General features: G+C 40.7%; 1 protein-coding gene across 1 annotated transcript; it reads right to left on the bottom strand.

Annotated features, from left to right (window-relative positions):
- Positions 1 to 6,801: 6,801 nt before the first annotated feature.
- On the bottom strand, positions 6,802 to 9,575 carry LOC104747776 (putative polyol transporter 4). Its single transcript, XM_087489267.1, has 2 exons — positions 8,531 to 9,575; positions 6,802 to 8,411 (listed from the first exon to the last, which is right to left on the bottom strand). The coding sequence occupies exons 1-2, from the start codon at positions 8,736 to 8,738 to the stop codon at positions 7,048 to 7,050; spliced, it is 1,572 nt and encodes a 523-aa protein (XP_087345393.1). The 5' UTR covers positions 8,739 to 9,575; the 3' UTR covers positions 6,802 to 7,047.
- Positions 9,576 to 22,449: the final 12,874 nt, after the last annotated feature.

Raw genomic sequence — 22,449 nt, forward strand, 5'->3', positions numbered from 1 at the left:
CTTGATGGAAGTGATTCTCACAGTTTTCTGAGTGCTACAGCTTACACTTGACAGCAGCTAGTTAATACACTCCTTCTCAGATCATGTCTCTAGACATCAGAGAACACTGCTGATTGAACTCTTTTGCTTGTGGATTGGACAACTTTAATATATTAGCCATTATTAGAGCGTTGACCTTGGATTCAAATATTGTCGCGCTCATCAACCACCTGACATCTTTCCTTAGTGAAGTTAACATCTAAACCCTCGTCACACAACTGACTGATGCTAATCAGATTGGCTTTTAGATCATTGACAAGGTAGACACCATAGTGGGCTGATCTTTACCCCGAGATGCACTTTTGCCTTTGATTTTACCTTCAGCTTCATCTCCAAAAGTGACCATGTCAGCTAAGCCTTCTTCAAAGTTGTGTAGCCTTCCTTGATTCACAGTCATGTACCTATAACAACCTCAGTGCTTCAATACAATAGTCTGTTGATCATCAACAGAGTGTGCAACATAACAGTTCATGTCATGCTTCTTGATGTTTACTCGCATGTATCTTCGAACATCTTTGTGACACTCTTTCATATGCGTGAGTGGTATAGTACAATCTAGACACTTGAAACAGTCAGCTTTGTGGAGGCTCTGACTTGCATAATAACATTGACATGTTCTTTTGTTCTGATCTCCGACACTCCACATTCTTGTCTCAACTTCTGATCTTGTCTTTTCTTTCATCGATTTGAGATGTAAACCATTGTTAATTGTGGTACTTGAAGATCAACTATAACAATACAGATCATTCTTCTTAATGAAGACTTGATTGCCTCTTCTTCCTATCATTGTGGAACTTCTTCTGGCTTAAAAGCTGACTTACACGATTCTTAAACCTGTAGCAATCACCCTTAATATGACCAATCACACCACAATACCAACACCGACGCAGTTTCCCTCTCAGGTTGTTCACAACAATCATCTGTTTAGTCTTCTGCAGGTTGAACTCAGACGCTCGTTTGACAGCACCACCTCTGTTTTGCAGCACTATTGACCCATTCATTGCACTTGTGTCACCACTTGAGTTTCTTCCATGGTTCTTCATCCCATAGTTTGCAATCATAGTACCCTTGTGAGTGACCAGCCGCTTGTTCAGATCTTTTGCTCCTTTACTCAGTCTCTTGTTAATCTTTAGCTGATCCTCAAGACGTTGTCTCAACAGAGACGTAATAACTTTCTCCTCAGACAACAATTTCTCAAGAGTGAAGACTCTATAGAGCAACTCTTTCTTCTCAGACACCAGATCATAATTCTCCTTCTTCTGCAGAATCGGATCCTTAGACAGAGCGATGGCTTGTTTCTCAATAGATAAGCCAGCCACATCATCCTTAGGCTCCAAAACAGACTTCTGATTCTCATCATCTTCTTTGGCTGAATCAATATCACTCCATGTCAAACAAGATTTCGTATGAACACAGCCTTGACGGTTGTAACACTTCAACACGCTTCTTCTTTCAAGTCTAGAACATTCTGATTGGAAGTGTCCATAACCTTGATATTCAGAACTCTGAGATTCTTTCTCTGCATCAGATCTGGATGAAGATTGATGCTGACGTTGTACACCCTTCAGACTTCGGAACTACTTCTTAATCAGTATTCCCTCATTACCTTGAACAGACGTCTGAGTTTCTACAGTCTTCAAAGTGAATGATTCCTCAGCCTTCTGATCGTTCTTTCTCATCTGCAGTTCATCTGTCTGAACTAATTTCACACACTGGTTCTGGTTTTTGTTCAACGCCTAATGATAAGGAGCTCTGTACTTATGGGGGAGAATTCTTGTAGCTACTTGGTTTAGGGGGAGAATCATTGTTTATGGGGGAGACTTAATTGACTAAGTGGTTGATCTTAGGTTGTTAATAATTGAGGATATGCCAATTATTTAAGTCTGATTAGAGAGCTATTAAGAACATGGTATCCGCTGCAGCCCAATGGGGTTTCTGATTATTAAGTTCTTAATCATAGTTCTATTTTTGAACAAGCTGTTGATTGATTTTGCTTGATAATGACTGTTGTTTTGTCTAGTTGTTGCTTGTTCTGTTTTTGGCTTGTGTTTGTTGGAGTGTCTTTTCAGGATGAACCAGAGAGATGCTTGAGTATCAAACTCAGTCAAAAAGAGGGAGATTGTAAATGCAGATTCTAGAACAACTCGCTGTGAGGAACAAGTCGTTGTGCCGAACAGAGCGTTGTGTCAATCAGGAAGTCGCATCAGATCACAGACACCCGAGTTGCTGACATGGATGTGTGAGCTGACATGGCAAGACGTGAGTGGATGTGATGATGTGTCGAGAAAAGGTGATGACTTGGCATTGAAGATAGAGAAAAGATGGTTCTTGGAGATATTGAGAATATTCTCTACAGCAAATTAAGGAAAGGATAAACTTGAGCAATTGAAAGGGTATAGAGACACACAACACACTGATTTACACTTGGAACGCGCCAAGCCAACGTTTTTCTCTTCAATCTTATTAACAAAATTTATCTCTTACAATGATACAATTTTGTCTCGGCCCTTACTCAACCTATTCTACCCAATAGGATTGATCCCGACTAAGAATGAATCTAACCCTCTCTCTTTTTTTTTTTTTTTGCTAAGAGAATAAAACTCACCTTCTCTCTTTTCTATCTAAACTCTCACCAGTGTAGATCTAAGAGAAAGAAAAACAATTCTCTGTGCACTTAATCACCTCCCTGATTAACGTCACAGAGAACTGTGAACACACCTTCTAAGCCTTATCTTTGTGGCTTCGAAGTTTACAACTGTATCAATATTCTAGAGTGCTCAAATTGGCTCGTGGCCTACTCCTAGAATATATATACACGACTTGAGAACCCCTAGAAGGCGAATCTCCAAGTATCACGGGATAAGGAAACTGTTTGCTCTCAAGCTTATATTTTCCTTATTTGCTGTAAAGAATATTCTTCATATCTCCAAGGATAAGGAAACTGCTTGCTGCTCAAGTTTATCCTTTCCTTAATTTGCTGTGGAGAATATTCTCCATATCTCCAAGAACCATCTTGTCTCTATCTTCAATGCCAAGTCATCACCTTTTCTCGACACATCATCACATCCACTCACGTCTTGCCACGTCAGCTTACACATCCATGTCAGCAACTCGGGCGTCTGTGATCTGATGCGACTTTCTGATTGACACAACGCTCTGTTCGGCACAACGACTTTTTCCTCACAGTGAGTTGTTCCAAAATCTGCATTTACAAGCAATTTGAATTTTTAAACAATACCAAATCCATTAATTAAATAAATATATTGGTATATATTTACTAACTTTGAATCTTAGCAGATGATTGTAACCTTTAGCTATAATAAAATTAGAAGGAAAATTAGCATACCCGAATAATGTTTCAGTGATTATATTATTAAATATTCAGATATTAGATCAGAATTAGTGTTACACACATTGACATATAGAAATGCTAATGCGTATGACTATATTTTAGAAATTATTATACATGCAAACTCACCTAAACTGCTGCCTCTATCCCTACTATTTCCTTTCTTTATCGGTGTATCATTTATCAATAACACAATCACTATCATTGCGTATCTACTTTCATTTTGTCTTATCCGATCTAATAGCAGAGCTCACAAGCTAAGACTCTTTACTTTAATGTTCCATATTATTCCAAATGTTTTATTTTTCCTTGTACGTACCATTAAGCTTTCTGCCTTTCTCCTTCGCATATACGCTTCCATGTACATTTTAATAGAAACGAAGAATCATCTATTCATATGTTTGCGATCGAGAACACTGGAAATGTTTTTCTAAGGTGCTAAATCTATAATTCCAATAACTTATGGAACATATGTACCTGGTTGTTAGGACCTAACTATAAGCTTTTATGAATCCAAAACATACATTTAACATTCTCATGGTAGAAGCAAAAAAGAAGCCTGATCTCACGAGGCTACTTGCATTGATTCGGTAATGAAATCCATCTACAATATTATGTGGTGTTCCCTTTTCATTGTTCTTTCATAGTTGGGTTTAAATAAATAAAAAAATCAAGAACCAGTTATAGCTAGGATCCACTTCTTGCCAACAATTAATGCTTAAATATTTACGAAACGAACATAATTTTCTCCTTTCATGTCTCCATTCCATCGCAAACTCGTATCAATTCTTCATTTGCAGATTCCATCTTTACACATCAGATTAGAAGAGCACGTCACCATATCTTAAACTAACCATTCAAAAGAAAAGTCTCTTTGAAAAAACTAACAATCAATTCAACGGTTCAAAGCTAATTCATCAGTTATGTATTCAGTGCTAATTCAGACAGAAAACATATTGTTGAACAATGTAATCGACCTTGATCAAAGAATTAGCATTGCTCTCTCCTCAACATCCACCTTCACCTACACAGCCAGATCCTTGACACCATCACATAATTCACATTCATGCAATAATGAAGTTTTCGAACTTGGAAACTAAATCTTTTTTTTTTTTTTTTTTTTGGCAAACAGGAAACTAAATCATAATCTGTTTTTGCTATAAGGAAAATCAAGACTTTATAAACTTTAGTATATCTTATGTGACGATGAAAATAAATGCAACCAAGAAGTCATTAGTCAATATTAAGAGTAACTGTGATTCTATGGCTACAAACTAATCCTCCACATGCTTATATGAGGTCTCTCCATTCAGGAAACAAAGTTCAAACATAGTTAGGGATAATGAATCACCTACCAGCGAAATAAGTTAGAAGCTTCGCGCATCATAGAACTTGATATGAGTTGCTTCCCTTTGTTATATCATATGACCTTCTGTAAAATTCGACACTTCCACTTATATAAAACACCCTCAACTTCAACCAATTTCTTTGAGTTGACATTATTTTTTGGCTGCTGCAGTATAGTTAAGCGTTATGATGTAAAAAGCTGGTTTAATATGTACGTTAAGGTTATAACCTTATAAACTATCTTCTAGACAAAATATTATTTTGATTACCTTTGTTGATTTCCAGCATTAGCGTTGATTTCACATAACTTGAATGATTAATAGCAGAGATACAAAAGCAAAGCCTGGCTGGTCGTTTATTCCAAAAAGAACTGATAAAAGAAAAACACAAAGCAAAAAATCAGCATATGATTTAGAAAATTCTTCCTGTGAACTGGTCAAACATAAGCAAATCAAGGGAACACTAACCTTGGTTAAAAGCATGGCAGTCCTTGAAAACGGAATCCATAAGTCTCCGGATGGAACTTGAGACTCTAAAGATCATAGCTTTCTCGAAACTTATGGATTAACGTTTAAGGTTAAATTTTAATTTGTCGATTTGTATTTTTTTTTTTTTTTGGGAAATCTTCTAATTATTTAAGAAGAAAAATATGAATTTTAGATTAGCTGAGGTGGCTTCTTTTAATAATGTACTAACCTTGGTTAAAAGCATGGATGTCCTTGAAAACGGAATCCATAAGTCTCCGGATGGAACTTGAGACTCTAAAGATCATAGCTTTGTCGGAACTTATGGGTTAACGTTTAAGGTTAAATTTTAATTTGTCGATTTATATTATTATTTTTTTGGAAATCTTCTAATTATTTAAGAAGAAAAATATGAATTTTAGATTAGCTGAGGTGGCTTCTTTTAAGAATTTACTAACTTTGGTTAAAAGCATGGATGTCTTCGGATGAAACTTGAGACTCTAAAGATCATAGCTTTGTCGGAACTTATGGGTTAACGTTTAAGGTTAAATTTTAATTTGTCGATATGTATTCTTTTTTTTTTTTGGAAATCTTATAATTATTTAAGAAGACAAATATGAATTTTAGATTAGCTGAGGTGGCTTCTTTTAAGAATGTTTTTGATTTGCTGATGTGGATGGCCTTAGGAGCCTCAAACTACTCCTTTTATTAGTAAGTAATGTTAGAGTGACTTCATTGATCATTGCAATATCCTTCTTTATGGACTTCTTTATGGCAAGTGATAGCAACAAAATGAACATGGTGCAGTCTTGGCCTGAACCCTAATCTGTGCGCTTCAGTATGAACATATTATTAGAAACTGCTCTGAACCATTTTTGGTTGGAGTGACACTTGGGAGGGGACCATGTAAAATGTTCTAGTCTTGATCTAAGGAGGTGTACAAGCCTACACCCTAAACCTCTAAATATATATATATATTTTTTTTAAAAGACATGTAAATATAACTTGTAATTTGAAAAGTAACCTGCTTTAGTATACCTTGATCATTAATTTTGTAGTCTGTGTGTTTTCTTTCATCACATCCTCTTTGTACACTTTATTATCACATTGCAAATACTCGCTTTGTAGTAATAGTGAGACTGTACTTTGGCATTTAGTTTGTTTATGCCAACCTTTAATCTTGTAAGCATGGGGAGTATATTGGTCCCTAGGAACGACAGAGAAGAAGTACCAACCGTGGAACAAAACCGAAGGAACCGGAACATGTGTAATGTATGCATCTCATCGCAAGGCTCATTTTGAGTTGTGCGTCATTCTCTTGTTGGGAGATGTGAGATGAAGATGTGGTAAAATAAATAGAAGAATGTTATCATGTTGTCTTATATAAATATATGAAGAAGAGTAAGGTTGGTTCATTGGTTGGGTGCCTTAAGCAGTAAAGTGTTTGACGCATCTGGGTTTACACCTGGTTTTCTAAACCAAAAATAAATAACCAACCATCTATTTATAACAACAACCCTTTTAAGACAAATTCGTTTTATCTATGTCTCACTCACACCAATAAAAGTGGTAAGTGTTATTGGTTGGCAAAAGAAGTAGAAGTGATAAAAGTGTTGTTATTGTAATGTTGTCTCATTCTTCGTTTGATAATCCGAATCTTGAAACCTTAACCATTTTGAATATGCAAATGCAATGGTTCTATTACTCTATATACCATCATCAAAGGCACTTAGAAGATCTGTCTTACTTTCTTTAGATCTAAAACACGAATATCTCTTCTCTTCTGCCTCTTCTACTTTAACATGTTCATTTCTGCGCCCAAAGTATATATAACATTCAAAACTCCTGTTACTTGCGCACAAGACGCTCAGCGTCTCCAAGCTCAACTTCACCGTCTTTTCTTTCCAGCCCTCCCTGAGGCTGAAACATCAACTCTATCTGCTCCAGCGACTTCCCACTTGTCTCTGGGACTAGCACATACACGAAGATAACCGAGAGCGCAGACACAAGGGAGAATACGAAGAAGGTTCCTCCGACAGTGATGGCACGTGAGACGGAGAGGAAGGACATGGCCACAAGACCGCTGCACACCCTGTTCCCAACCGCCCCAAGCGCAGAGGCCTGGGCTCTTAACCGTAATGGGAAGATCTCTGAAGTCAAGACCCAGCAAACAGGTCCCATCCCAATAGAGAAGAAGGCAACATTCCCACAAACAAACAGAAGAGCCAAGGTTATGCCAAGAGTTCCTTGGCCGAGGAATGTGAGCGTGAAGCTTAGACAAAAGAGACACAGAGTCATTCCAATAGTGCTCACATAGAGCAGTGGTTTCCGGCCAAGGCTATCGATCAGGAAGGTGGCAAATAGTATGAAGACTGTTTTTGTGACCCCAACAGCCACAGTTGCAACAAGCAGTTTTGTCTCGCCCTGTATCCCTGCTTCTTTCAGGATCTCTGGGCTGTAGTAGACGGTGGCGTCGATACCTGTGATCTGCTGGAAACATTGGATCCCAAACCCAACGATCAGCATTTTCCTTACAACAGGAGATGGGCTTAGAAGCTCACGCCACACCGGCCTCTCCTCGTCGCTGCCTTGTGTATGTGCAGCCGCCAGTTGTATCTCTGCGAGACGCTCTTCCACCTCGTCATCTCGCTCGTTCGTTTTCATGAGCACCTCTCGTGCACTGTCCACGCGGCCTTTCATGACCAGCCACCTCGGCGACTCAGGGATCACGCACAGCGCAAATCCTATGAAAACGGAAGGAAGAATACCAACTGCAAGCATGATCCTCCAGCTGATGTGCACGGAAAGGCCCGAGAAGGCGTAGTTGGAGACATAGCCAAGCAAGATCCCTAAGTTTATGAAGATCTCAGGGAAGGACGTGAAAAAGCCTCTTGCTACAGTTAGGGATATCTCGGCGATGTAGACAGGCGCGATCATGACACCAAGCCCGATCCCAATGCCAGCAAAAGTTCTTCCGATCATCAAGACCTCGAAGGACGGAGCCACAGCCATCACCGCAGCACCGGTCTGGAAGACGAGAGCAGCCAAAGCCATGGTCCATTTCCTACCGATGGAGTCGGAGGTCCTACCACCGGCTAAGCTTCCGAAGAGAGAAATGATGCTGAGGCTGCCGATGAGTACTTCAGTCTGCACCTCCGTTATTTTAAGATCCTGCTGAATGAACAACACCGCACCGCTCATTACCCCAACATCTGACATATACCAAAAACAGAGGACACACCTTTTAACAAAAGTATAGAAGAAGATGAAGAAGAAGAAGAAGAAGAAGAATCTGATTTGAATTGGTTGTATATATATGTAAAAGTCTCACCGTAGCCGAGAAGAACATTATTCAACGACGCAAAAAAAGCACAAGCCATAACGTATTTTCTGGTTCTGCTGTTTCTTGCCTCTGCTTCAAGATGAGTCTGCGATTCATCCGCGTCGGAGTCCATTCTCCGATACCTATTCATCTTACTTCCGACGGAGACCACCGGAAAACCTGAGCCACCGCCATTTGAAACCTCCGGCAGATGCATCCTCCCTCCGCCGAACCTTCAGACCCTCTCAGGTGGCGGCGGTTTTGGAAAGAGAATTCAATTCAGACAAGGACTTGAGAAGAAAGTGGTAGATCTCATCTAGCTCGCGATGGGCTTTTAGATCTGAGAGAGACTTCACTTCATCATCGTCTTTTTATTTTGACCAAATTTGTTGAATTTTCTAATGAGGTACAACTTGACTCATTCCATGTTGTGTCCCCCACCTTTGTTTACATATTAAGTCATTAACATTTCGTTCTCACGAATTGGAGTAATTAATTAATTACCGAGGCTTCTCAGCCTATAGCTGATGATATGGCAGTAGGGAATGGCTCAGATGGTGCAATTAACAACGAAAACGATGACAGCGAATCAAGTGCCTCACATAACAGTTCAAGCACGCACGAAGAAGAGTGGCTCCCAGGAGACCAGTCTCTACCAAACTCAAACTCGGCAAGTAGCAGTCCGGGTACAACCAAGGTCTTGGCATACAGCAGAAGAGGAAGAGGCCGTGGTAGAGGAAGAGGTCGAGGCAAAGGACGGGCCAAAACAACTCTGTAAGATGAGCTGTGTACACAACAACCGAATGCAATAGGAGAGTATTATGAGGTAGGATTATATGTGACATCTCTTTCAGATTTGAAATCCCACTCTGTTTGTCACTTGATTTTAAATCTGAAAGAGATGTCACATAAATAAATATTTCTGAACCGACTAAATTTATAAGTTACAGGTAACCGACAACTCATCTTCTAGTTCTTCTTGAACTTTTGAGAAATTCTTTTTTTTTAGAGCTTTACAAACTTTTTAATATATTTTTTTTATGAGTTTCTTTTCATTTTTGAAACTAAAAAAATAAGTACTCATTTAATACTTCATTTTCAATAAGTACTTCAAACAAAACTTATTTTTATTTTATTTTATTGAAAATGAGTACTTCGAACAATGAAAAATAAAAAAGTGAATACTTCAAACAATGAAAAAAGTATGATATCCAAAAGAACAATATATGAAAAAGTATAAATTAAATACAAATTCTTGATATTCTCAAAACATAATATTCTGATCAAGAACCTAAGCTAATCTTACCAAAAAAATAACATATGGAAGTGTTGGATATTATTACATATTTTATTTCAATTAAATTTGTAACTCTTCGTAATCACTAACCATTAGAAAAATATAAAAATAAAGACCATCAATCCATCATAGTAAATAGAACACATGAAAAGTACCAAAAAAGAAAAAGAAAAATAGAACACATGAATTCTTGGTTTGAAGCGTTTTCTAACATCAATCACTACAAAAAAGGGGTGTTTTGTGTCGCTTCTTTTGAATATTAGCATCAGTTATAATTGATGCGAGAGTTTTACATCACTTATTTAAGTGACTCTGGAGGTGGTGATGCAAAATATTTGCATCTGTTGAACTAAACGTTTGCATCACTTATTATAGTCGATTTTAATATACATCGGTTGTTTAAAGTGATGTTATTTTTGAATCACTTAATATAAATGATGTTATATTAGCTCCGGTAATAATTAGTGATGTTAAATATTTATATCAATTGTGAATAATTGATGTTAACCGTATAGTGTCAATTATTAGAAGTGATACCAATATTGTATCATTTGTTAAAATTGATGTTAAATTTTTAAATCGGTTATGAATAATCAAGAGTCTTTGGATTCGTTTACAACTTCTTTTTTTTTTTTCAATTGACCTAACTACGACTTCATTAGGTTTATTCTCGGAAGAGTTTCACCATATATATATATATATATATTTGTTTCTAATTGCATTTCCAAAATTTGCAAAAATAACCGAGTCTAGAAAAGATTATGTGTTAAATTTTACAATTACATTGCACACATTAACTGTCAGTGGGAGTATATTAAAACATAGATTTTAGAATGAGAGAATGAAAGGATGAGAGATTAAACATTTAAAGTAAAGAATTAAGATGTTTTATTTAGTTTGATTCTCTTATTATGAGATGGTTATAACCAAAATATTATTATGGTCATCAAAATTTTATTATACATATTAGAATACATATGTATTTTAAATCAAAATAATATAAAAAACAAAGAAGAAAAGAAGAAGTACATAAAACAAAGAAATAATAAAATTCAAAACAATGTAAAATATATAGTAAACAAAAAATATAATCAAACTCTTAATGAGGTTTCAACCTATGCAATAATATTATAAAAAACAAATAAAATATTTAGGATTTGAGATATGGTGGAGGAAGAGGTGAGAAATGTTATTTATAAGATAAAAAATGATGGAATTACATTTCTAAAATAATTTAATTAGAAGAGTTACAACTATAATTAATAGTGTGTTTAAATGAAATGAATGGAGAAAAAAAAAATCAATTCACAATTAAATGAATGGCGAAACAGAGAGAAGGTGGCTCAAAATATATTTCTTGATTGATACCTCACACATATTACTTCTATTGTTTTTAAATATAAAGAGACATTATGACCTAACGATTACAAAGGAAGATAGATGATTGACAAGTGTCTCTATCAGTTGCATAAAATTGGTGAGGCAAGAGCAGATAATTGGTTCTCTGTTTGGACCATAGTAATTTCAGTTACAATTTAGTAGTAAAGAATGAATTTAAAGTATGCATTAATATATATGATTAAATGTATTGTTTAATTAAAAATAAATATTAAATTTTAAAAGATTAAATTCAAATGGACCAATAATGAGAGAGTGAAACTTTACTTTTATGTATATGATTTGGTGAAACTAAACCTAATTGAAAAATATATATATTTGGTGAAATTAAACCTAAAGAATGTCTTTGGTCAATTGAATTAAAAAAGAAGAAGTTGTAAAGCCGTAAAACAAAATCTCAAAAGGCACTTGTGAGTGAGAGAGAGTCGCGTAAACACTTAATCGCGCAATGTCAAAGAAACGAGAAGATGAACCGCCGACGGTTTCTGTAAGCGGCGAAGAAGTTTCTTCGTCGGAGGAAGAGGATGAAGTGTCATGATGAAGCCTGCTCTGGCTGTGATGAAGCCTGCTCTGGCCGCCGTGATGAAGCCTGCTCTGGCTGCCGTGATAAAGCCTGCTCTGGCCGCCGCAACGGAGAAGTATATTAAAACATAGATTTTAGAAGCTAGAAGATTATGTAAAATAAATTTTGGATTTTAGGTGATTAAAGTGAGTTTTTGGATTTTTTTGTGAAACTGATATTTTATTTTATTTTATTTTTGTAAAAAAAAACAGTTTGTGATTTTGTGAGATTTTAAAGAATAGTACTAGTGATTGTAGCAGATTTTTAAAACAAAATATTACAAAACAAGTCACATTACAAAAAAATTCTCCAATAACTCTGATAAAAGATCCTATATAACAACATTAAAGCTGAGAAATACCCACAAGTAGAATGCACTAGCTATATACAATGTTTTTTTAACATTCCTAAACTCAAGTGTGGGCCATTTTGAATATTGCAGCTCATTAGAGCCCAATAACTTGCAAAATGAAAAGGGTTTATGGTTTGTGTGTGCAGGCCTGGCCCACAGGGAAAGGCATTCAAGCCTCTAACATTGAAGCCTATTTTTACATTGAAATCTCTTAACCAATATATATGTAAAAGGTCTATTTTTGTTGTATAAGATATGTATAAGGGTTTTTTTTTAGTTATATGTAAAAGGGTTCTTTGTTGGATATGTAAAAAAGGCTTTTAAAATTGTTGCCTCTATATAAAACCTAAAAGGCCAAACTTTAAAACATTGGAGCACAAAAAAAAATAGGAGGCTTCTAATTTTTGTTGCTACCTCTGCACATATGTGAACCAATTTGTAAATGTTTTTTTGTAATATGTGAAAAGGTCACATTTTTAAATTTTTTGCGTAGGGTACTCGTGCAGTGTATAATGTATGTACGCATACATACTGCCGTCTTGTTAACAAAACTACAGGAGAGGAGAGTTTGTGAACCCTAAGTCCCTAAGAGAAGTCGACTATGTAGATACTTGAGTCTCTTATTGTTGATGTCATTCGTTCGTAAAAGAAGCAAAAGAGGTCGTGATGTTGTTGTGGTGATGAGTCTCGTGGAGGAGAAACGTACCGTACGGACCCGTGGTTCTTGTTGATGTATGAAATCGACAATGTATATAATACGGATATTGATGGGGATGAATCGGATCTGGTCCTTTTATTTAACGTAGAATTCAACAGAAGGGTTTACAGAAAATGACAATTAAAGAGCTAAACGCAGTTAATACAAAAATAATAGCTCTTCTCTCTCTAATTGCCAAAAAGTGCATCCTTGATGTGACAATGACATCAGGTATTTATAATGGACCATTGACCTAGGTAGAGATGTCAAACGGACTGACCGTGACTGATGTGACCTGGGGACGCGGATGCGGAACGATGGAAGGACGCAGCTTCGGACAAGTCGAGACCGGTGAAACTTTCCTCGGTCAAGCTTTGGAGGTTCGAGTCTAGGGAAGATTCAAACAAGGGAAATGAGAGATGACGAGATTCCAACGAGTCGTTTGTAAGAATGGTCGTGAAGCCTCTATCGGGTCGTACGGATGCGGTAAGGATGGAACGTATGCGGCTATCAGATGGATGTGGTAGAAGCGATGGTGGAAACAAGATGAGATGGAATGATGAACGAGAGGGATGGATTGAATGACGACACCAGAGGTTTGGCTCTCCTCTTGATACAGTCGCTAAAAAACGATGAACCCGGTTCAAGGTTTGCTTGGGTTCTTTCCCTTAGACAATCCCGGATTGTGCTAATGAAAGGATGGAGACAATTCAAGAATCTCTCTTGAGAAAAGTTTTATTTTCATTCAAGTCTGAAGGAGAACAATGGCTAAGAGAGGGTTTAAATACTTAGGTCAAGAGAGGGCTTAAGGGACACGCGGATTCATAATGATCCGCACACTTGTCCTTAGACGTGTTCTCCTTGTAAATGGAACACGTCGCCTCTCTAAGACTTTCAACTTAAACTCTCAATGTTCAGAAGAAGGAATCAAGGAAGGAATATTCCAAGTTCAAATTTAAACTAAAAGACTAAGGAAAAGAAAGAACCGCCTTAGGCTTAGACGCGGGAAAAGAAAGAACCGCCTTAGGCTCAAATGGGACGAGATCAGTAACATTAAAGGAGGTAGATGTACCAAACTCACCTGGAAGCTCGAGTCGGTAGGCATTGTCGTTGATCTTCTCGACGACTCAGAAAGGACCATCTCCACGCGGGCTGAGCTTGTCCTTTCGCTTTTGCTGGAACCTCTCTGGCCTTAAGTGCAACCAAACCCAGTCGCCAGGCTTGAACAGCATCGGTTTACGTCCGCGGTTGAGGAAGGGCGCATACTGCTCGTTTCTTCGTTCTATGTTCGATCAAACCTCCTCATGTAATGACTTGACGAACTCTGCTCTTGCGGCTCCGTCCTGGTTCTCGGCTTCATTTGGTGGTAGCGGTAGGAGGTCCAATGGCGTGAGAGGTTTGAAGCCATATGCAACTTCAAAAGGAGACTTCTTCGTAGACGAGTGCACCACCTGATTGTATGCGAACTCGATGATGGGAAAGCATTCGAGCCAAGAACCCTTGTTACTTGCGATTGCTGTGCGGAGTAAGGAGCCTATCGAACGGTTGACAACCTCTGTTTGGCCGTCGGTTTGCGGGTGAGCAGCGGTGGAGTCGAGGAGCTTCGTTCCGATTTTCCTCCAAATGGTGCGCCAGAAGTGACCAAGAAACTTGGTATCTCGGTCGGATATGATGGTGCGGGGCACGCCATGGAGCCTGATCACTTGACTGAAGAACAAATTCGCCAATTGCATGGCGTCATTGTTCTTCTTGCACGGTACGAAGTGTGCCATCTTGGAGAACCTGTCCACAACCATCATGATACTATCTTTATGCGCCAAAAGAGGTAGGCCGAGGATGAAGTCCATTGAAAGATCGATCCATGGTGCGGTTGACACTAGCAAAGGCATGTAGAGGCCATGCAGATGTGTTGTCGACTTGGAGGCGCGACAAACGATGCAACGACCAACGTGCTTCTCTACCGTACTATGCATTTTGGGCCAGTAGAAGTGCTCTTTAAGTACGGCCAATGTCTTAGTGACGCTGAAATGACCTGATAAGCCTCCACTGTGGGCTTCACGCACAAGCAACTCACAGATAGAACTGATTGGAATGCATAGCCGTCGTCCTCTGAACAGGAACCCCTCATGAAGGTAGAACTCGGTGTAAATTCTCTTCCCATGGTTCTGGAAACAATCTCCGAACTCAGCGTCTCCAGCATATGCATCGTTGATGCTTTCAAAACCCAACACTCACACGTCCATTGTCGTAATCAGTGCGTATCTCCTTGACAAGGCGTCGGCGACTACATTCTCTTTTCCCTTCTTGTACTTGATGACGTAAGGAAAAGATTCCACGAACTCCAACCACTTCGCATGGCGTCTCTTGAGATTGGTTTGGCCGCGGAGATGCTTCAATGTTTTGTGATCGGTGTGAATCACGAACTCTCTCGCCAACAAGTAATGCTGCCAAACTTCCATTGCACGGACGAGGGCGTATAACTCCTTATCATATGTCGGATAGTTGAGCGCTGCACCACTGAGCTTCTCACTGAAATACGCCACGGACTTGCCTCCTTGAGTCAACACAGCTCCGATCCCGACTCCCGAAGCATCGCATTCAACCTCGAAGGTTTTGTTGAAGTCAGGCAAGGTGAGCAAGGGGGCTTGCGTGAGGCGCCTCTTGAGTTCAATGAAAGCTCGGTCTTGTCTTCTCCCCAATGGAACTCGCTATTCTTTTTGATAACAGCGGTGAGAGGCGCGGCGACCGTACTGAAGTCTCACACAAATCTCCTTGTAGAAACTCGCTAGGCCATGGAACGACCGGACTTGTGTGATGCTTGTTGGCGTGGGCCACTCCTCGATCGCGCAAATCTTTTCCTCGTCCACCTTAAGGCCCTGCAAACTCACAACAAAGCCTAGGAAGACAAATTCATCAGCAGGAAAAACGCACTTTTTCAAGTTTGCGTATAATTGCTCTTCGCGGAGAGTAAACAAGACTGAATCTAAATGCTTAACATGATAGGACAAGCTAGAACTATAGACAAGTATATCATCAAAGTAAACTACTACAAAATTATTAATAAATGATCTTAAAACATGGTTCATGAGATGCATAAATGTAGAAGGGGCGTTAGAAAGACCGAATGGCATTACCAACCATTCGTACAAATCCTGTTTTGTTGTGAAGGCTGTCTTCCATTCGTCGCCCTCCTTCATACGAACTTGATGGTAGCCGCTCTTCAAGTCGATCTTTGAGAAGACACTGGCGCCACTTAGTTCGTCGAGCATATCATCGAGGCATGGGATGGGATGGCGATACTTGATGGTGATGTTGTTGACGGCTCTACAGTCGACGCACATCCTCCATGACCCGTCCTTCTTCGGCACTAGGAGAACAGGAACATCACACGGACTCAAGCTCTCTCGAACGTATCCTTGCGCCATCAGCTCCTTGACTTGTTGCTCAAGCTCCTTCGCCTCTTTGGGGTTGACTCGGTAGGCTGGCCGGTTCGGTAGCTGTGCGCCTGGAACGAGGTCAATCTGGTGCTCAATACCTCTGATCGGAGGTAGTCCTTCAGGGAGTTCATCTGGGAACACGTCGGAGAAACGCCTAAGGACATCTTGTATCACCTTTGGTAAGTCGTCTATTGAGCCTTCAAGACCTGTGAGCAATAAATCTCGAAAGACCATTAGTAACACTTGGCCAGAGTCCCTAATGGACTTCCTAACATCCCCATATAGCACTAAAAATTTATTTTTATCGTCCGAGTCTTTAGACAACTTGCTTTGCATCTCATGTACTTGCGTGGGACTCAAGGGTTTCAAGCAAATGCGTTTGTTGTCATGAACGAAGTAGTATTGGTTCGTGTGGCCGTAGTGCGTGGTTTGCCAGTGGCGTCGTCTAGGCCTCGGTTCGTAATCCTTTTCGGACTGGTCGCTCTCTGTTTCTTGTTGCTGTCGCCTCGCGGGTTGAGGATCTTCACGGGGAGGGTTTATCAACTCGATCCTCGCCATACGCTCAAAGAGCCTATCTAAACCGGTTTGTAACGCGGCGAGGGTGATTCCTATCTCGGGTGGTGCTGGTGGTAGTTCGTCGGCCATTGTACGGACTGGTGACGTGTAGCAGTTTGCGGCTTGGGTTTGAAATTAAACCTCGCAAAAATCAAAAAGCAATAACTCAAATGCGTGAGTATCAAACGCTCAAGGACCACACAAGAAAGTCTATCTCGTCACCAAAAGAACGTTGCTGACAGCTATGCCAAATTCAAACCTATGACTAAAACAAAAAGCAAAAGCAAAAGTGCTAAAAGAAAAAATATGCTTTATGACCCAAATCAAAAACACGACTCCTAGACAAATCTCTAACTTTATCGATCTAAAAGTAAACAAGCAAGAACACGGATGAACACTACAATGAACAAGATGAACAAAATCGAAAGCTAACAACCTAGATAATAGATTAACAACTGCAAACATGCACCAAATTAAACCAAAAGTCTAATCGGAACCTATGAGACGATATAATGCAAACTAAGCTACCAAATAACCAAAGATTGAAACTTTCAAACGAAAGAGATGAGTCTTAGAGCAACACAACCTCGTAGGAGCTTTTGAAGCTCTGATACCAAGCTGATGTGACCTGGGGACGCGGATGCGGAACGATGGAAGGACGCGGCTTCGGACAAGTCGAGACCGGTGAAACTTTCCTCGGTCAAGCTTTGGAGGTTCGAGTCTAGGGAAGATTCAAACGAGGGAAACGAGAGATGACAAGATTCCAACGAGTCGTTTGTAAGAATGGTCGTGAAGCCTCTATCGGGTCGTACGGAAGCGGTAAGGATGGAACGGATGCGGCTATCAGATGGATGCGGTAGAAGCGATGGTGGAAACGAGATGAGATGGAACGATGAACGAGAGGATGGATTGAATGACGACACCAGAGGTTTGGCTCTCCTCTTGATACGGTCTCTAACAAACGATGAACCCGGTTCAAGGTTTGCTAGGGTTCTTTCCCTTAGACAATCCCGGATTGTGCTAATGAAAGGATGGAGACAATTCAAGAATCTCTCTTGAGAAAAGTTTTATTTTCATTCAAGTCTGAAGGAGAACAAAGGCTAAGAGATGGTTTAAATACTTAGGTCAAGAGAGGGCTTAAGGGACACGCGTATTCATAATGAACCGCACACTTGTCCTTAGACGTGTTCTCCTTGTAAATGGAAAACGTCGCCTCTCTAAGACTTTCAACTTAAACTCTCAACGTTCAAAAGAAGGAATCAAAGGAAGGAATATTCCAAGTTCAAATTTAAACCAAAAGACTAAGGAAAAGAAAGAACCGCCTTAGGCTTAGACGCAGGAATCGACTTAACCTTTGGGCGTTGTGCACTTAGCTCCATGCCTCATTAAAACCTTCTCCGGTAAACCCATTGGGAAAAACCCGGAGTAAGGAAAAAGAGTACACTTCCTTGCTTAAGCGACTTGGCCGCCTTCACTCTTGGGTAAGAGTGAAGATTAAGTGAACTGAGCCTTCGGAGTCTTCATGGATCAGTTGGCGTTGGATGAAAGACCGGACGAACAGGTTGAGCCGTTGCTTAGCCGCCTTTGCTGAACTCTTGGAGCGTGTCATGGCTTGTGGAAGGATCACCGGTGCCTTAGCCGCTTGCGTCTCGGCTACCTTCGATGCGTCTTGGTCTCGAGTCTCGGTCAAGGTCGCCGTCTCCTGGTTGTCTTGGTCGGGCTCCTGTCCTTGGATCACATCAGTGATGGTCTCGTATTTCTAGTGATCTGCGGCGGACCGGTCCGCGACGGGCGACGGGCAACATATCATGGCCCATTTCTGCCCCGCAAAAATTGGCGGTCTAACGGGCATGCCCGCGGGCATCGTCTTCTTCTTCTACTCTACTTCCTTTCTTACCTTTTCTTCTCTGCTACCACATGTTTCTCTCCGTCATGGACTTTTAAAAACCATAACTATAGAAGCACAATGAGTAACACAAACTATTGTATCTTGAATCAATGAGTAACCACAAACTATAATACGGAAAAGAAGAGATTTTCTATGGCTTAGTATCGTAGAACTTGGAATCTCGTAAGAATGACATCAACATAGAGACGCAATAGGATCAGTGACTCTTCATACCCAGATAAATCTTACAATTTAAAAATCAATTAAATAGTAAGGTCAAACCAAGATTGTACAGCTATAAGTATTAGACTATATAATATAAAGATGAACTTACCTGGAGAATGACTTCCCTTCCATCATGTAGACTTCCACCTGATATAGAGAAGCAATAGACGTAAAAATCATGAACATAAGGCTTAATCCTAATCTAAATCCTTTGTAATTACCAATATCAGTTTGGTCGTTGCATTCATCAAAGACCGGCAACAGTATCATTTTTTAAAAATAAAGACCGATGGATCAACAATTTTGAACATAAGAGTGGTAGAGTAGCACTAAGCATGTTTTTAAGACGAATTATTGAGCTCTAATTTCGGTTTGGTGGTTGTTATTCACATCGTATAGGGCACTCTCAGCCAGACCCATCTTATTCATCATAAACTCAGGTTCAGGGTCAAACTCATCATCAGATTCATCACTGTATTAGCAGCAAAAAACAACCAATAAAAAACATCAAACAACACTCAATACGGCTTTCTTAAATTTAAAACAAGCTAGCAAGGATGAGTTGGTGGTAGGTGATCACCTCAAGTATAGTTCATCATATGCAGAACTTCTCCCCACTGTACATATTTGATTATAATCTTTGTCTTCTTCTTCTTCTTCTTCATCTTCATCATCACTCCTTCCCATCCTTTTAACACGCCAATCAACTTAAGAGATAATTTTTTTTCTTTTTTTATCAAAGAACATCAGAAACAATCTATACTTCTAAATTATAACTAATTCAATGAAGATAGATATTTCTAAGTATGCTGTTATCAATGCAGAACTCTAGAATGAACTAATCATAAATGGAAAAAGAGATAGATATATACCGCGAGGTTGTGTTAGTAATTGGCTGGGAAACTTTGAAAAGGCATTGAGCTTCTTTTCAACAGACATGTTAGGCTCAGGATCAATACTAATCCGATCAACGTTCCTTGGACAAGGAGGTTCCAAAACTATTCCCCTGCAGAAAGAAAAAATTTACATAAAACACCAATTGTTGACAAACCACTTATGGGAAACATCATGGAGCTCCTCTGCAATTAAGAGAAACAGAGAGAGAGAGACAAAGACACAAAAAAACTTATCTCACATAGCCACATACATGTCGGCATTTCTTCAGCTAGCGCCGGTGACCGATCTTCACTTCCAATAGCAATTTGCGTCATTCCTTGACAAGTTCGCTTAGGCCTTCACTCACGATAACTTCAGATTCATCAGATTCATTGAGAAATCGAGTAGAACTGAAACTTGGTGGAAGGAGACAAAAGAAATTTCGTAGCATCCGCATCCCCGCGGTCGTGAGCGGACAAAATCCGTTTGACCCACAAACCAAACGGGTCGAGTCCGCGAGACCCGCCAATTTTTTGGCATGAAATTGAAGGCCCAAGTCCGATCCGCTATGATACTTAACGGGCCACGCCCGCGGGCCTTAAGCCCAATTGACACCTCTAGACCTAGGGCTCTTTCTATCTCTTTCGCAAATGACGATTTTGTCCCTGCGGCTAGATGGGCCAGATCCTAGACTTCAGGCAAAAACTTCTTAAGATCTTCTGTTTGGGCTTCTGTAAATGTTGGGGGCAAAGCCCATATCCAACAATGGTTTCCCCCCTAGTCCGATGTGCGATGGCTTGCTTGAGCCTGTCGGGTCCAACAGGTCCGTCTTGCGGGAAGAACAGAAGATTGTAGGAGTTTTGATACCTTACGGAGGGTTCCGGGATGAATAGTGTGTTGCACACGTTTTTCGAGGTCCGTTGAGCTTTAAACGGGAGTTTTGCACGTTTTGCACATTTCCTGAGGCGCGGGAAGTAGTGATGGCTTCAAAACTAGGGTTTTCCTTTTTATCTCGGTCAACGCGCTGGTCCCCCCATATAAATATGTTTCCTTGACCTATTTTTTTACTTCTAACTTTGCTTCCTCCTCCACAAGGTAATATTCTTTCTCATTCTCCCTTATCTTCCTCTTTTACTTTTTCGATTTTGGCTTGTAAGGGCCATGGTTTAGCCGCCGAGACTGTCATGCCGAGCCGCCGCGTCACCGCCGCTTGAACCGGCCGGTTCATTCCGCCGTTGTCGCCTTCTTGCCGCTGGATCCAACTTCCTCATGCCCAGCTCTTCCGCCGCCGTGAACCGCCGACCGCTTCTAACGATCTTCCAGCCAGCGAGGTCCCTTTGCCAAGTCGCGGTTGTATTCTCGCCAGTCCTGGCCGAGAACGTGAGGCGTCTCCAGATCTGCCGCACGGACTTTGTGTCGTGATGCTGTGGCCGCCGGTCTGAGCTGAGACCTTGAGGTGTCTTAGCTCCACCACTCTCTTTGTGGCGTGGTGTCGTTGACGAGGCCGAGGCAAGATTGAGGTCCAGACGAGGCCGAGGCCATAGCAAGATTGAGGTCTCGATGAACCTGAGACGGGGAGCTTGAGCTGGCGAGGTCGCGTCCAGTCGTGGCGACCTCGAGTTGCCGAGATCATGCCGAACCGAGGTGACGAGCTCAAATTGGCGAGGTCGTGTTGAGCCGTGCGAGGATGCTTTCGATGTAGGGTGAAATGATTTGTTCTCGTATGCGTTGGCGAGGTGGTGAGGTCAAGACCTTAGCGAGGTTGAGATTGCTGCAAGGTCGAGCTGGATTTCGATGATGGCGAGGTGGACGTAGCTGCGCGCGACTCTTGACAAATTGCTGAAGCTAAATCGATTTTTCCGTGGGGGTTAATAGCGAGATTCACGTAATGGCTTGACGGCGTGATGGACGTTGTACGGGGGCGAGATGGCGAGATCGCCGAGCTCGAGTTCGACGAGCTCGATTGTGTTCGCGAGATGATGTGCTGAGTTTGATACTTGTCCGATCGGCGAGGTTAAGGTTTTGGTGACGAGGGGGCGAGGTCCCTTCTTGCGAGGCTGTGTGATGTTAATTGCTCAGTCAATCTTTGGTAGCAAGGTCGGGATTACCATGGGGTCGAGGTTCTGACGTGCCCATGTATTTGGCGAGGTCTTCGTCTTAGGATTCGTTGGTGCCGTAGCGGACGATGATCTCGGTGGCGAGATCAAGAGTTTGTATACGAGATTATGGCGAGCTCGGCTTGGCGAGATCAAGTTTAACGTGATGGTGGAGCTCGCAGGTCTAGATTTGGGGACGTGCTAATGTGCGTGTTGACGCTGGGCCGGTGATGATGGCGTGAAGGTATGGCAAGATGGCACAATGGGTTCCGTACGGGTGCGAGGTCAATGTGACGAGCTTGGGGCTAGAGAGTAGTTGCTGAGCTAGAGAGCAGCAAGCTCGAAGCTTGCATACGAGTTTGCAGCGTACGAGACCTTGCCTAGTTCATGGTGTTATCGTGTCTTTGTCGAGATCAACTTGGTGTGGTTGCCATTTGATGAGATCACCACTTGCGGAGAGAAATGGACGAGTTCGTATGAGTGGAGATGTGTGGGTGCAGCAGGATGGTGCACGGTGACCAGTATGTAGTAAGCAGTTAACCCGG

This window comes from Camelina sativa, chromosome 15 (assembly GCF_030686135.1).
Source record: "Camelina sativa cultivar CO46 ecotype springtype chromosome 15, ASM3068613v1".
In the NCBI taxonomy this organism is placed as follows: domain Eukaryota; kingdom Viridiplantae; phylum Streptophyta; class Magnoliopsida; order Brassicales; family Brassicaceae; genus Camelina; species Camelina sativa.

Coding starts and splice junctions, on each gene's coding strand:
- LOC104747776 (XM_087489267.1), bottom strand. CDS start 8,738: ATGCATCTGCCGGAGGTTTCAAATGGCGGTGGCTCAGGTTTTCCGGTG. Junction 8,412..8,530: donor TAATGTTCTTCTCGGCTACG/GTGAGACTTTTA, acceptor GGTATATGTCAG/ATGTTGGGGTAATGAGCGGT.